This window comes from Rhinoderma darwinii, chromosome 3 (assembly GCF_050947455.1).
Source record: "Rhinoderma darwinii isolate aRhiDar2 chromosome 3, aRhiDar2.hap1, whole genome shotgun sequence".
NCBI lineage: Eukaryota > Metazoa > Chordata > Amphibia > Anura > Rhinodermatidae > Rhinoderma > Rhinoderma darwinii.
Genome location: NC_134689.1, coordinates 189,516,023 through 189,532,416, shown reverse-complemented (window position 1 = coordinate 189,532,416; position 16,394 = coordinate 189,516,023). Strand labels below are relative to the sequence as shown.

Sequence of the window (16,394 nt, the reverse complement as noted above, 5' to 3'; positions counted from 1 at the left end):
AATGGAAGGAAAGTTTAAGGGAAGCTTAGACATTTCATTCAATCTTTATTGACCAGACTCGATTTAACATTCAGGTTTATACCAATGTAACTGTAAATAACATTTGTTAATATATAATGCAGAAATGGGTAATGAATCGCCATCTCTTGGGTCCGGTGAACCCATAGCACCAGACATACACTAAATGGTTTTCCGACCAGAAACATTGATGGCATTTTAAAGAGATATGTCACTAATGTCTGACCAGTAGGGTTCAAAAAGGGGCTAGGGTTCCTTTTGGCTTTTTTTTTTGTTTTTTAAGAAAACAGCTCTGTCTCTGTCCTAGTGCTGTTTTTGGAAGCAAATTGCACATGCTAGTGTGAATAAGGCCTAAGAGGATTACTCTGGGCTAATTTAACAGCATTCAGTGTTCAAAAACAGGGAAGTTGGAAGAGTGTAGTTTCTTTGTTAAAACGGAAATCTGTTTCCAAGTTTAATTTGGGCTTATGAGCCATGACTAAGGACCTAGCGAGGGTCTGAAACGCGTAGGCTACCGCCTATCCTCTCCTTCTCTCTGTACTCTGGACTATACCTACCCGTCACCTAACTTTTGTTCGTAGCCCCTGTGCTTCGATTTTAACCAAGACCAAATTAAACTTGGAAACAGATTTCCGTTTTAACAAAGAAACTACACTCTCAGCGCTGGTTCCAACTTCCCTGTTTTTGATGTATCTTTTGCGTGTGCCGACACGAGGATCCGTGTGCTGATTCCTATACCCTTCTTTGTGACAAGGTGAGCTGGAGGATTTCTTTCATATATTTTTCCAGCATTCAGTGTTCTCACAAACATTGTTTTATCCAGGGAATAAATCTGATCTGTTCAATTTGTTGTCGTCAAGAAGGGCTTTAACCACCATAAAATTGTATTTGCAGTTGACTCACTTGGGGATTCTTTTCTTTATTTTTGTCTAGACTGAGGATTGGATTCTTTTTTTTCTTTCAGTTTCACACTGATGTATGAGGTGTCTGTTTTCCATCTGACATTGTCTTGTCGCACCATCCAATGTCTCTTCAGCTTGAGGTCATGCACTGCTGTCCTTAAATTCTCCTGTAAAATGTTTTTATATTTATTGGTCCCTTAACCCCTTAGTGACCAGCCTATTATAAGCCTTAATGACCAAGCATTTTTTTACGTTTTTCCATCATCACATTCGAAGAGCTATAATTTTTTTATTTTCCAGTTGGCATAGCTGTTTAAGGACTTGTTTTTTTTTGCACTACAAGTTTTATTTTAAATAGCACCATTTTGGAGTACATATAATTTATTGATTACGTTTTATTAAATTTTTTTGGGGGTAATGGGAATAAAACCCTGAAATTTCGCCATTCTTTTATGTGTCTTAAATCTATGCCATTTCCATGTGCTATAAATAACATAATAATTTTATTCAGCGGGTCGTTACGATTGCGGCTGTACCAAATGTATATACTTTTTTATGTTTTACTACTTTTACACAGTAAAAACACTTATTTTTTTCCTAATTATTTGTTTTTGTTTTGCCATATTTTAAGAGCCATAACTTTTTTCTTTTTCTGCTGATGCAGCTGTATAAGGGCTTTTTTTGTGTCGACTTTTAGTTTTTATTGGTACCATTTTGGAGTAGATGCGACTTTTTGATCGCTATTAACCACATTTTTTTTTAAGGCAGAATGAACAGAAAATTCTGCCATTGTTTCTTATTTTTTTTACAGGGTTTACCATGCGGGTTAAATAATGTCATATTTTTATAGTTGGGGTTGTTACGGACGCAGCAATATCAAATATGTGTACATTTTAAAAAAAACATTAAATAAAAAATGTTTTTCTATAATAAAGCATTCTGTAAGGGTAAAAGTGTGTTTTAAATTTTTTTTTACTTGGGATCTTTATTTATTAACTTTATGAAACTTTTTTTTTTAGTCCCACTATGGGACTTTACTATGCGATCATTTGATTGCTTTTATAATACACTGCAATAGCTATGTATTGCAGTGTATTTTTGCCTGTCACTGTAAAAGTGACAGGCATTTGTTAGGCCATGCCTCTGGCATGGCCTAAGACGCATTCACTAAAGACAGACCTAGGGTCCTTTGTTTGGCCCCGGCTGCCATAAAAACCATGGGCACATGGGGTGAGAGAGGGAGCCCCCTCCCTCCCTCTAAAACTACTTAGATGTGGCTGTCGCTATTGACCACCGGTAGCTGAGAGCAGGGAGCTTTTACTGCTCCTGGCAGTGCTGCTTTATTCTGATGCAGTGCCATAAAAAGGCTATTGCAGCAGAATAAAGCCCGTTAGTGACCTCCATAAAAACACCTACGGGTGGTCACTAATGGGTTAAGGATCAGAAGACATCCACGCCTAAGGCAGCAAAGCATCCCCAAACTATGATGCTCCCTCCACCATGCTTCACAGTTGGGATGAGGTCTTGATGTTGGTGTCAGTGTGCTTTTTCCTCAAAACAAAGCATTGTACATTTGTGCTGAAAATTTCCACTATTGGCTCATCTATCCATAGACCATTTTCCCAGAAGAATTGTGGAACATCCAGGTGGTCTTTGGCAAAGTTGAGATGGGCCGCAATGTTTTTGATGGACAGCAGCTACCTACTTTGTGGTATCCTTCCATAAACACCATTCTTGTTCAGTGTTTTTCTAATAGTGGATTCATGAACTGATGTATTTTCAGTTTGTAAAGTCTTCAGTGGGTCTTTTGCTGTTACCCTTTGGGTTCTCTTTCACCTTTTTCAGGGTTGCCCTCTGTGCTCTTTTAGTGATCTTAAAGGGAACCTGTCAGCAGGTTTGAGGCCTCAAAGCTGCTGACAGAGCGATATAGGTTAGGGGCAGGGCATTGTAAAAACATTTATTTTTCTCAGTCATGCAAGTTGCAATACCAAGAAAATGGTGTCGCGAGTGCCAATCTCTGTCCTGATTGACTGCTCTAGCGGCCAACCAGGAGACTGCTAGAGCCATCAATCAGTGCAGAGGTTGGGGCAGTGTGATGGGAAGGGGGAACTTGCACATCAAGTGCCCGCCTTAGTGGCAATTGCGATTGGCGCGCTGGGGGAATGAATCATCATTTTAAAAGGCATATTTAAAATACCCTACACTATATCACTTTGCCAGCAGTTTTGAGGCCTTAAAACTGCTGACCCCCTTTACTAGGAAGCCCACTCCAAGGGGGAGTATTAACAGTATGAATTTTCTCCATTTGTAGACAATGGGGCAGATGTACTAATGCTGTCTAAGAGTTAGACAGCGTAAACTTACGCAAAGCAGTTGGAAGATGTGCCAGATTTATCACAGTTGTGGTAAATTCGTAAGTGGTTCTGTATGATAAATTTGGCACATCTTGCGTGACCTGTCAGACACTTTTCTCTTTCCTATGCCACCTTTGAGTTAACTTATTTTGCAACAGAATTTGTGCCAGAATATTAGCACAATTTTGGCACATTGGGTCGGATTTCAAGTTAAACTCATTTCTGAGACACTTTTTAAGTGTCTAGTGAGACACAAAGATCTGTTCTTTTTGCCGTTTTCGCTTAATAAATATGACTAAAACGAGATGCAACATTGTGTCACATTTTGCCGCATTTTGCAATATATCCTAGGTGTATCTACATTAGTACATCTGCCCCAATGTGTTTAACCGTGGTTTGATGTACACCCAGGTCTTTAGCAATGCTTTGGTAGCCTTTTTCAGCTTTATGTGTCTCTATAACACATCTTCTGACAGTTTTTTGCCTGAAGGCATGGTTTACATTAACCAATCTGTCTTGAGAATAGATTTGTCAGTAACCAGGCTTTGTGTGCCTTTATTAAAGGGCAAAGCACCTGTGAAACCCACACTTCCAATCTCCTCTCCTTAATTGAATCACCTTTTGACAATTAGCTCTTGGAGAAGTCATTAACACATAAGTTCACTTACTTTTTTTTACCTGCACTGTGGATGTTTACTCAATGCTCTCAATAAAATATATTACTAGTACACCTGTTTGTATGTTATTAGTTTAGAAAGATTGTGTTTTATCTATAATTGTGACCTAGAAAACAATCAGACCACATATTATTAGTAATTAATGTAAAAATTCAGGTGCCACTTACTTATATGTATGTTCCAAAATGTTTTGTTATTTCTAGGAATTCCTTGTCCTGTTTTAAAAAATCTTACATCAATCTTGTCACCTGCTTTCCATGCTGATACCATGTCTGCACATGCACAGTGAAAAAATTCCCCCAGTAACTCAATTATTATTTACAGGCAAAAATGTACAACTTCGTCAGACTCGTTCACTCTTGTATATATATGTAGACAGGGTTAGAATAGTAAATGAACAACATACCATCTGCCATCATAGACTTTGAGGTTTAGTTAGGGTAGGCTATTGGTGCTACTAGGCTGGTCATTTTAATTCAGGCCTAAGCTACATAGGTGATGTTGCCAGACTTATGTGCTCTGATGTACAATATACTGTCAAACTCAACTGCAAACTGTAGGGACAATGATGCAAACCAACTGCCTAACTGGGGAACTAGCTTAATGCATCTCATTACAACAGTTTTCTACAAGTACAAACTAATGCAGCACTTGTGCCATAATATTATAAAAGGTTTCAAATAACAATTGTAGCGTTTGTACAGTGTATCTATAAATTACAGACTAAGGCCTCGTTCACATCTGCGTTGGGGTCCTGTTCTGACGTTCCGTCTGAGCTTTCCGTCAGAACGGGAACCTGAACAGACACAAACTGACACAAAAACGGAAACCAGAGGTTTCCGTTTCCATCATGATTGATTTCAATGGTGACGGATCCGGTGCCCATGGTTTCCGTTTGTCTCTGTTGTGCACCGGACCCGTAGTTTTGCCGGAAGTAATAGCGTAGTCGACTACGCTATTGCTTCGCTATTGCTTCCGTGATGTGTATTCAGAATTCTGTCACTTCTGTAGCGTCTCTGTGAGATTTAGAGCAAGGCAAGCGTAATCTCGTTTGAAATGACAGGTTACATCGTAATCTCGCGAGATTACGCTTGCTGTGCTGTAGTGTCGGGATTGTATTAGCGAAGTGTCAGGAGAAGGAATACACATCACGTCCTGGCTGGAGGTAATGTATATTCATTGTCAGGACACTACAGTAAAGTTATAGTGGGCTTATGTGGCTGCACATAGCGATATAGCTATATCGCTATGTGCAGTGTAAATGAATGGAGAGAAGTGTATGACGCTGATTGGTCAGCGTCATACACTCCTCTGTACAACGCCCACTTGGCCAAAAAGTAAAACACGCCCAGTTGTCCATTGAGAAACTCATTAGCATAAAGTTAATATAGGTCATAACTCAGTCAAAAATTATTATTTTTCTAAATAAAAAACACTGCTGTAATCTACATTACAGCGCCAATCACATCATGTACAATATAGGCCATTTATAATGTGGTAACAGAGCCGTTTAAGGACTTTTCAGGTCTGGTCATTAAAGAGGATCTGTCACTAGTTTAGTACTACCCTATCTCCTAGCTAATCTAATAGGTGCTGTCACACTGATAATACTAGTGAAAATTGTGTCACAAAAAGTTTATTATTTTAAAGGTTATCAGATTTTTTCTAAATATGTAAATGAGGCTATACTAGACAAGTGGGTCTCAACACCAGCGATTCTCCTGAGGTGGAGCTACCTCACAGCCTCTGATGCTGTCCTATCAGCATAAAGCTGCTTCACACAGTGTGAGAGACTGAGGCTGGAGGGAAGGGGGATCACTTCAAACAGCTATATCTCAGGCTGTGGACCACCTAGAACAGTGATAGAACTGGTGGTATATGAAAGATGAGATTATAATCTTTTATATGGCACCAGTATCGCAGTTCTCGCTGTGAAACAACCTGAGGTATCACTAGTTGAAAACACAGTTGGGAATGGAACCTGTATACTATATGAGTACCCTGTGTTGCTGGGCAGGGGAGGGGGAGATGATGTATACTGATTGGACAGTGTCATACAGAAAAAATTACGCCGCCCAGAGTGAAAAGACAGAGTAACCTCCCATTTGGCAAGTATAATTAGTATATTTAGAAAAATGCTCATAACTTTGTAAATAATAAACATTTTTGGGAAAAAATCACACTGTAGTTATCAGCATCATAGCGCCTATTAGATTAGTTAGGAGACAGGGCATTAATAAAGTAGTGACAGATTCTCTTTAAGGGGTTAACAATATAATGACCTATATTGCTCCTTTAAGTTATAACATTAATTTGTTCCAGGATGACCTTTGTAACTTATTGAAAATATTGTAACTGGAGAACATAACTCCATAATAAAATTGTAATTGGTTCTGTAGCCCCAAAATCTCAACTAAAAATAAAATAAAAAATAAGGATTATCAAACAATAAACAGATATGACATGTAGGACATGTAGTACTGTACAGTAGAGAGGTGCTACTATATAACCAATCAGTGCATTCACTTCCGTAATAAAGCACCTGTTTAGTGGCCCTATTTTCCCCCAATAGGTTACATTGATTCACTGGTGTTTTAATAGTGAAATGCCCCCAGTGATTGGCTTGATCCTGTATGTGGCATTGTAAGTCGAATGTGGTTTCAAGTTCCCACAAAAGACTATTGTAAATTGAAAATATTTTAACCTAAGGCCATTGAGGGACCATTGTAATAGATGTGACCTAAATTGCTTCGTTTGCAAACAGAGTTGACATGGAAAAAATAACTCTTCTTCATAAGCCCCTCTGCTCACATTACAGGTGTCATGAGCTTCTGCATTCTGAAATTGACTTGTCTAATGCTGTCCATTGATTGTTAATGGTCGCACAATTTTGCATCTAAAGACCGGTTTCACCCACAAAACCATGTGGTCATTAACAATCATACTGCTGTTTAGCTGCAAAATTGTGCAATCATTAACCCATTAAGGCTGGATTCACACGAGCGTGTTCGGTCCGTGATATACGGACCATATACCGGCAGTATTTCCCGGACCGAACACACTGCAGGCAGCCGGGCTCATAGCATCATAGCTATCTATGACTCTAGGTGTCGCTACCTCGCTGCAGGACAACTGGCCGTACTGTAATCATGTTTTCAGTACAGGACAGTTTTCCGGAGTGAGGCAGGGACTCCTAGCGTCATAGATAACTATGATGCTAGGAGCCCGGCTCCCTGCAGTGTGTTCGGTCCGGGAAATACTTCCAGCATATGGTCCGTATATTACGGACCGAACTCGCTCGTGTGAATCCGGCCTAATACCGAAGGTATTTTAAACCTTAGTGACCAAGCAATTTTTTAAGTTTTTCCATCGTCTCATTCAAGGAGCTATAACTTTTTTATTTTTGCGTCGACACAGCTGTATAAGGACTTGATTTTTGCGGGACAAGTTGTATTTTTTCTTAATGTTTTACCACTTTTACTTTTTTTTCTAAATTATTTGTTCTTGTGTCGCCATATTTTCAGAGCCATAGCTTTTTTTATATTTCCGCCGATGCAGCTGCATGAGGACTTTTTTTAGCGGGACGACTTGTAGTTTTTATCGGTACCATTTTGGAGTACATGCAAATTTTTGATAAATTTTTATAATACATTTTTTTAAGGCAAGATGAACAGAAAACAGCAATTCTGTCATTGTTTTTTGTTTTTTTTTTATGGCGTTCACCGTGTGGCTTAAACAATGCAATCTTTTTATAGTAGCGATACCATATATGTGTAAGTTTTCACTTTTTTTTTTTTATAATAAAGCATTTTGTAAGTGGAAAAAGTGGGTTTTTAATTTTTTTTTACTTGGGAATTTTAGTTATTTATTACAAACTTTAGTGAAATTTTTTAGTCTCACTAGGGGACTTTACTGTGCGATCTTTTGATCGCTTCTATAATACACTGCAATACTTCTGTATTGCAGTGTATTATTGCCTTCCCGTATAAAACTGTAAGGCATTTGTTAGGCCACATTTACTAAAGGCAGACCTGGGGGCCTAACAAGCTGGCTGCTATAGAAACCATCCGCACCCCGAGATTTCATAGCAGGATGCCAGTGTGGTGAGAGAGGGAGCCCCCTTCCTCTAAAACCACTCAGATGCGGCGCTCGCTATTGAGCGTCGCATCTGAGGGGTTAAGCATGATCGGAGACCACTGCTAGTGGTCTCCGATCGTTGCGATGAAGCCTGAGGCTGGGCTTCTGGAGATCCCCACCCGATGTGGGAAAACTTCTTCTGAAGCGCCCACTTGAAAAGGCGGCGCTTCAGAAGAAGTATCCTTAAAGGCCAAAGTAAAAACACTATACGCCGGTCGTTAAGGGTTTAATAATCAATTTAAAAACTGGGCCGATTAGCGTCAAAACTAGCAAAACTGAATGCTGGTGCAGTTTTATCCTTTAGGCTGGGTTCACACAACCTATTTTCAGACGTAAACGAGGCGTATTATGCCTCGTTTTACGTCTGAAAATATGGCTGCCATACGTCGGCAAACATCTGCCCATTCATTTGAATGGGTTTGCCAACGTACTGTGCAGACAACCTGTAATTTACGCGTCGTCGTTTGACAGCTGTCGTTGGACTGCCTCGGCAAAGAAGTGCAGGGCACTTCTTTGCCACGTAATTTGAGCTGTTCTTCATTGAACTCAATGAAGCACAGCTCAAGATTTACGAGCATCTCAGACGCCTCTTAAATTACGAGGAGGAGCATTTACGTGTGAAACGAGGCAGCTGTAAACAGTCTGTCTTTTCACACGTAAATGCCTCTCATCGTGTGAACATACCCTTATCACGACCGCTCTGTGTGGAACCTAACCTGAAGGTTATACAGTTCCTTTATGCATAAGAAACTGTGTACCATCACTTTAGAGGTCCACAATTCCAACCACAAAAACATACCAAGCTAACTGCAAATGCTCCAAGGTCAGAAGGAATCTATTGCATCACTCAACAGATGAAATTCATATTCTTTACTATAATAACCAAAAGTATATCTATTGAATTCAGCTCTGTAAATAAGTTCACCCGAATATTGTTACCCACCTATATATTCCATATATTTTCATAAACAATCATGCTCAAGAAATGTAAAATGTACCGTACTCCCTCCTTCAAACTTTACGCTTCTTTACAAAAAGCTGATAAAGCTGGTTGCACTTTAAAAACACAGACTCATGGTCTCACACGATAGCAGAATAATTTACAGTGCATTCATTAACATGTTAATATTTACAACGTTAATGGATTATTATTTAATTGATAGGAAGCGTGATATCTAAGTGTGGAGTAAGGAAAAGCACGTTTCTATGGCAGCATCCCATTAGAACAATGTGTTCTGTACCGTGGCTGGTTATATGTTACATGAAACATTATTGAGCTGCATCTGTGTGTACTGTCCATTTTTACGTCCACTTCATGCAGCATTTACTCACGTGGCTTTTATCAGCATTATACTTTATTCACTTTATCGTTCGATATTTAAAAAAAAAAAAGGAAAATGTTAATTTTAGTTATTATGTGGAGATATGTGTGGTTATTCTCTCCTTAAAAAAAAAGTAATTATTAATTTACATTCTATTACACTAAAAGGGTTGTCCCAATAGAATAATTTCTGTCCATATGCATCATAATGTAGGGACCTCTGCTCATGACGCCCTCTATGAGCCAGAGCAGCGGCTCTCGCTCTGGCAGACGCGACCCTCTATGTATTACCATTCATCTAAATGATAGCATGTCACACTATATTTCCCCATCAACGGCTGCTGCAGGGGAAATCTCAGCTTCCCTCAGCAAAATCAGCTGTTTGCCAGGGATCTTGGGAGCCAGACCCACATTGATCGGTTGATCGCTGTGGCAATTCCCATATTAGAGGGGTTATAAGTAATGAAACAAGCTCTTTAATCTATATGAGGAACAGATTACATAACTGATGCAAAAAAAAAAGCCATCACGTCACTGAAGTTATTTTTTAGAATAAACTAGAGAATTGCTTAAACTGACGTTCCCTGATATAATGTTATTATGCAGTTTCACAGCTTAAGGAGAAATGCAAAACTATTGTATGATGCCTCAGCATTCCTGTTTAAATTATTCCCTAAAATATTCTGCAAACACTTTAAGGCAATGTTAACACTTGTGTCATGGCTTTCATAGATAACATAAGCTACTGTGCTCTGCCAGATTTGTTGTACGATGGATACCACCAGCACCTGACAGATCCAATTCACTTATAATGGGTCAGTCTGCGTTCTGTCATGGTATCCAACGCTAAAACTCCTGTCAAATCTGAATTTGCGACAGAGACTTTAACCCCTTCCCCCTGCTGGCATTCTGGGCCCTAATGTCCAAGCCATTTTTTAGATTTTTCCATTGTCACATTTGAAGAGCTGTAACTTTTTTATTTTTGCGTCGGCATAGCTGTATAAGGTCTTGTTTTTTGCGGGACGACTTGCAGTTTTTATTGGTACCATTTGAGAGTAGATGCGACTTTTTGATCACTTTCTATCACATTTTTTTTAAGTCAGGATTAACAGAAAACAGCAATTTTTCCATTGTTTTTTATTTTATTTTTTACGGCGTTCACAGTGCGGGTTAAATAATGTAACAGCTTTATAGTCGGGGTCGTTACGGACGCGGCGATACCAAATATGTGTAACTTTTTTGCTTTATTGTAGTTTTTTTTAATAGTAAAGCATTTTGTAAGGGGAAAAGCTGGGTTTTTCATTTTTTTTTTCACTTTTTTTTTTTATTAACTTTATTAAACTTTTTTTTACTTTTTTACTAGTCCCACTAGGGGACTTCCCTATCCTCCGATCGCTATTATAATACACTGCAATACTTTTGTATTGCAGTGTATTACTGCCTGTCCGTTTAAAACGGACAGGCATCTGCTAGGTCATGCCTGCGGCATGATCTAGCAGGCATTCGCTGCAGGCAGACCTGGGGGTCTTTATTAGACCCCCGGCTGCCATAGAAGACACAGACACTCGGCGATTTTATCGCCGGGTGTCAGTGAGATGAGAGGGAGCTCCCTCCCTCTCTCCAAAACCATTCAGATGCGGTGCTCGCTATTGTGCACCGCATCTGAAGGGTTAAACAGGTGAGATCGATACTAATATCGATCTCACCCGGCAGAGCAGGGACGCTCCCAGCCCTCAGCTGCTTCTGGCAGCCGAGAGCAGGGAGATTTCACGGCTCCCTGCTCTGTTTACTTTATTCTAATGCAGCGACGTAGTTTGTCGGCGCTCTAGAATAAAGCCCACTAATGACCGCCGTAAAAAGACGTATCGGCGGTCATTAAGGGGTTAAACAGAGACACTGACACAAATGTGAACAGAGCCTAAGGCCATGTTCAGACGTGGCAGAATTTTTCCGCTGCAAATGTTGGTGCTGATTCGGGGCAATTACGCAACAAATCTGCACCAACATTTGCATATTTAATGCAATATAATGCAGACATTGCAGATATCACAGCGGACTTGCCACAGATTTCAGTTTTTGCATTGCAGAGGCTGAAATCCGCAGTGAAATTCCACTTCTTCTCCGCAACATAATGAGCATGCTGCGGAGGGGAAATTCTGCACTGCAGCCTAAATTCCGCACAGTTATTTTCCGCAACATCTGAACTAAGTTTCCTAAAAATGTATAGAAACAAATGTAAAAAACGAGTTGCTGCAGAATTCCACTGCGGACTGTCCACAGCGGAATTCAACAGCAATTCCGCCACGTGTGAATATGCCCTAAATCAGAAGGTAATTTAATTTCCTTTTTTGTTTCAAACAAATAACATAACAATGGAGGATTATGATCTATTTTTGGTAACTATTGGTCTAGAATAGGCTGCCTTTCTTGCAGGCATGTGCAGGGCTAACAATCCATCCATAGGCCTTATTCACACTTGTATATGTTGATTCATCTGTCCTACTACACCCAAGTTCAAATATCCTGAATCAATTCTTACATCTACTTAGGGCCTGCCCAGGATTTTGGGATATTGGTACCCGTATTTCTTTTGATACTAAATTATGTATCCTAAGCCTGTTGGGAGTCCATGAAACTTTTGGGCAAATAAACCAATGATTTTATTATGACTGAATTACACCAAAGATCTTTATCGTGCATTCATAATTTTGGGATGTTAGTGACATTGTGGAACCATTCACAAATGGCATGAGGTTATACCATCTCAAAAACCCCAAACCCTCTTCAAAAGTCCTTAGCCAACTTTATATATGTGCAGACATCCTCTGTGTGGTTGTAGATTTGCCTATAATTATTTATCTACATTAAAAGTTTTGTACACAGGAACATTTCATAGAACCTTCCTGAATATTTCTTTATGTGTCTTCAAATGTTCTTTTTGACTGTACTGTTATTAGTCCTTTCCTCATTGTTACAGACAAATGTACAGAAGAATATTTGATTCACTGACAAAGAAATATGATGGGAAGCTGAAAAAATGTGCTTGTGTTAATATTACCATCATTAATTATTTTCTTTCCATCACCTTCTCAGAGCCTGACTTGCAGAACGAACATAGAGTAGATATTTCTGCTTTCATCTTTTATACATGGGCTTCAGTAAAGTAAAATCCATAGATACATAAAATTCTAACCTCACGCTGCCCCATGTAAATTATTAACATCCACATCAGCTGTAGAGCTCCTCAGGGGCACATCATATGCACATATTTTTTGAATGCCTTTCATTTAACATTAACTAAGCTGTAGTAGATTACTGAACGTGCCCTGATATTTCTGACAGTTTGCATTATAATTATTTTTGTCTATATGTGCATAATAGACATCTTCATAAAAGTATTGCATAGTATAACAAATATCAACAATTAAGAGATCCTTTGTATTATTTTTCCTTTAAGACCTTCTACAGAAGGCCGTGTTCAGTCCGTGATATACGGACCATATGTCGGCAGTATTTCCTGAACCGAACACAGTTTGGAGAGCCGGGCTTCTAGCGTCTACGTTATCTATGATGCTAGGAGTCCCTGCCTCCCCGAGGGAATACTGTCCCGCACTGTAATCATGTTTTTAGTACGGAACAGTATTCCCGCGAGGAGGCAGGAACTCCTAGCATCATAGATAACTATGATGCTAGGAGCCCGGCTCCCTGAACTGTGGTCGGTCCGGTAATTATGGCCAACACATGGTCCATATATAACGGACCGAACACGACCGTCTGAATAAGGCCTAAGGCTCTTTTCACATTTGCGTCATGGTTTCCCCCTTTAACGGAAACCAAAACGCAGTTCTGGATCCGTTGTACAGTAGATACTAAAACCTGATGGACCACATTTAGTTTTGATGGAAAAAGAAAGCGCTGTATGCACTTGTCATGTTTCTGTTAAATCCTACAGAATCTGCGACAGAGGCTCAGAACGTCCAAAATGAATCACAATCAAGTAGACATAACGATTGAAATTGAAGCCATTTCTTAAAAACGTATTTTCTTAAACTCCTTTGTCCTATTTGAATATAAGATAAGATTTACATTTTATTTTTACAATGGGTGTAAGTTGACATTTATGTTTTCTTGTTTTTCAGGTGGCCTCGCTTGGAGTTACTACATTTACATTGTGTGCCCTTTGCATTGACCGTTTCCGTGCTGCCACTAATGTACAGATGTATTATGAAATGATTGAGAACTGCACATCAACAACTGCCAAGCTAGCGGTTATATGGGTGGGTGCTCTTCTTTTAGCATTGCCTGAGGTTGTCCTACGGCAGTTAACGAGAGCTGAGTCAGCTTTGAGCGCTAACACACTCAGTGAGCGCTGTGTTGTTAAGATTTCCACAGATCTCCCTGATACCATCTATGTTTTAGCCCTTACCTATGATGGAGCTAGACTGTGGTGGTACTTTGGTTGTTATTTTTGTTTGCCCACTCTTTTCACAATAACATGTTCTTTGGTGACGGCAAGAAAAATCAGAAGAGCTGAGAAAGCCTGTACTAGAGGTAACAAACGTCAGATTCAACTGGAGAGTCAAATGAACTGTACTGTCGTAGCCCTTACAATTTTGTATGGTTTTTGCATAATCCCTGAAAATATCTGTAACATTGTAACAGCTTATATGTCCACTGGTGTCTCCAGGCAGACCTTGGATCTTCTTCATCTAATCAGTCAGTTTCTCTTGTTCTTTAAATCATGTGTTACCCCTGTCCTTCTGTTTTGCCTTTGCAAGCCGTTTAGCCGAGCTTTCATGGAATGCTGTTGTTGCTGTTGTGATGAATGCATTCAGAAGTCCTCAACTGCAACCAGCGATGATAATGACAATGAATATACGACAGAGCTAGAACTTTCCCCTTTCAGTACTATACGTCGTGAAATGTCCACATTTGCTTCAGTTGGAACTCACTGCTGAACATAGTCAGTTTTCACTTTATTTGTAAATACTCTGTGATATACATTTTAAATGATTTTTAGTTCATGATTTTTTAATGAAACATTCGACTTGTGTAAGAACAATTTTGGTATCTTCTGTATTTATTATGTTTTAGGTCTCCTAACAGGGTATGTTTCCAAGAAACTATTAACATGTTTCTGCACCTTAAATAGGTAGTTGTTAGATTTTTGATAATCACAATGGTAACTTTTTAAAATATACATCAAATTAGATAAAATTATTATACTCCAAGGTGGTTTGCACTGAATTGAAATATTGTAATGTTTTGTTTACTTTAACATTTACAAAATTAGCTGTTGAATAAATTTTATTTTGTTTTTATGAAATATTCTTGTCCGTATTATTTTGTTAAAATTACAACAACCATAAGACTTAGAATAGGATAAACGACTATCTGGGTCATGAATCAATAGTCTGTTTTCTGTATGACACATACCAATATTTTAGATCATGTCATAGAGCTCATAACAATAATGTCGGTAGGGTAGCTCTAGGCTGTTATTCTGACAGATAAATATGCCACATATATGTTGCAAATAGGAAAAATTACACCTCTAGTTGAGATATCATATCCATTCATGAGCTGGTGCCTCAGAGATTCCCAAAATGGAAAGGTTGTTTTGTTACATTATGTATGTTGTTACAATATCGTATGATTTACAGAAGAATACTACTAGAATCTGAAAAGTTTCCTACATGCTCAAGAACATATTCTTTATATTAGGTAGTGCTAGAGCATGAAAGATAATCCACTTTTCAGTGCCTGAAACATGAGCAGAGTGATTCCCACACCTATTGGTATCAATACAAAAAACATCAGCAGGTAAAGACAATGGGCACATGAGAAAAGGCCCCCAGCGGTAAAATAATGATTCTGTAGTCCATCCTGTGGTATGTGAAAGAAAATGAATGTAAACAATATATTTAGCTAACTCAATTGTTTAACCTGTTCAGGACCAAGGCTATTTTAGACTTCATGACCACAGGATTTTTTTCATTTTGCGACCATGCATTCTGAGAGCCACAACTTTTTAGTTTTTCGCTGACATAGCTGTATAAGTGCTTGTTATTTGTTAGATAAGTTGGAGTCTTCAATGGCACATTTTTATGGTGCATACAACTTATTAATTACCTTTTATTAACTCATTCTGTGGGTAATGGAAAAAAACAGCAATTCCGCCATTGTTTTTTGCATTATAAATTTTGCACCGTTAACCATGCCAGTCAAAAAACTCAATAATCAGTTGCATATTGAGTATAACCCCATGTCAAATAAAGCATACCTTTTAATGCAAATTCACATATACAAATGGAATACAATCAATACAAGATTATAAACAATACCCCACCACCTCAAACATCCCACTTCCACGCCTGAAACCACAGAGCAATAATGAGAAGTATTGATGCGACTGTGAGAAGAATCAGTCACATCAAGAATCAACAGGAAGACCCACAATCTCATGTTTAAATTAAATTTGCTCCAGCAAATGGTAAACTACCAAAACAATGGAAAGCCAGAGAGCCCTCACCATCAGTCCAGAGGCACAACAGCAAACAAGTAGGAAGGAGAAGAAAAAATTAATGGGGTAGAAGATTAGGGAGAGAAGAAAGAACGGACAGAAAAAAAAAAAAAAGGGCGAGTGGGAAAATTATGTCACGCTGACCCAAATAATGTATATGAGTTTATATGAAAAGTAACTGAAATCACGGGGAATTTTGGACTTGCAGACATTCAAAAACATGTCAGTAGTGCCTGAGTATTCCACGGTCAAGTCCCTCTTCCTGAAGCGGTAGCGATTCCGACATGAGGGGCATGTGGGTGGAGCGTCAGTGACAAGGGATGACATATCTAGCTGCTGTCAGACAGTGCCTCAGCAGTCCCTTCTTCTGGATGCCAATCGAGACTGGAAGTAAAGACAAAAGGGCAATCTAGGGGAGTTCACTACATCTCTGATTTACAAGGGGGAAAAGTAGTAGGCTGA

General features: G+C 39.0%; 1 protein-coding gene across 1 annotated transcript in view; it reads left to right on the top strand.

Annotated features, from left to right (window-relative positions):
* Nucleotides 1-14,735, top strand: part of GPR37 (G protein-coupled receptor 37) — a 78,894-nt gene extending 64,159 nt beyond the window's left edge. The window contains exon 2 of the mRNA XM_075855059.1: nucleotides 13,549-14,735. Within this exon, the coding sequence (XP_075711174.1) occupies nucleotides 13,549-14,367 (819 nt within the window). The 3' untranslated portion in view covers nucleotides 14,368-14,735. The remainder of the gene's footprint in view (nucleotides 1-13,548) is intronic.
* Nucleotides 14,736-16,394: the final 1,659 nt, after the last annotated feature.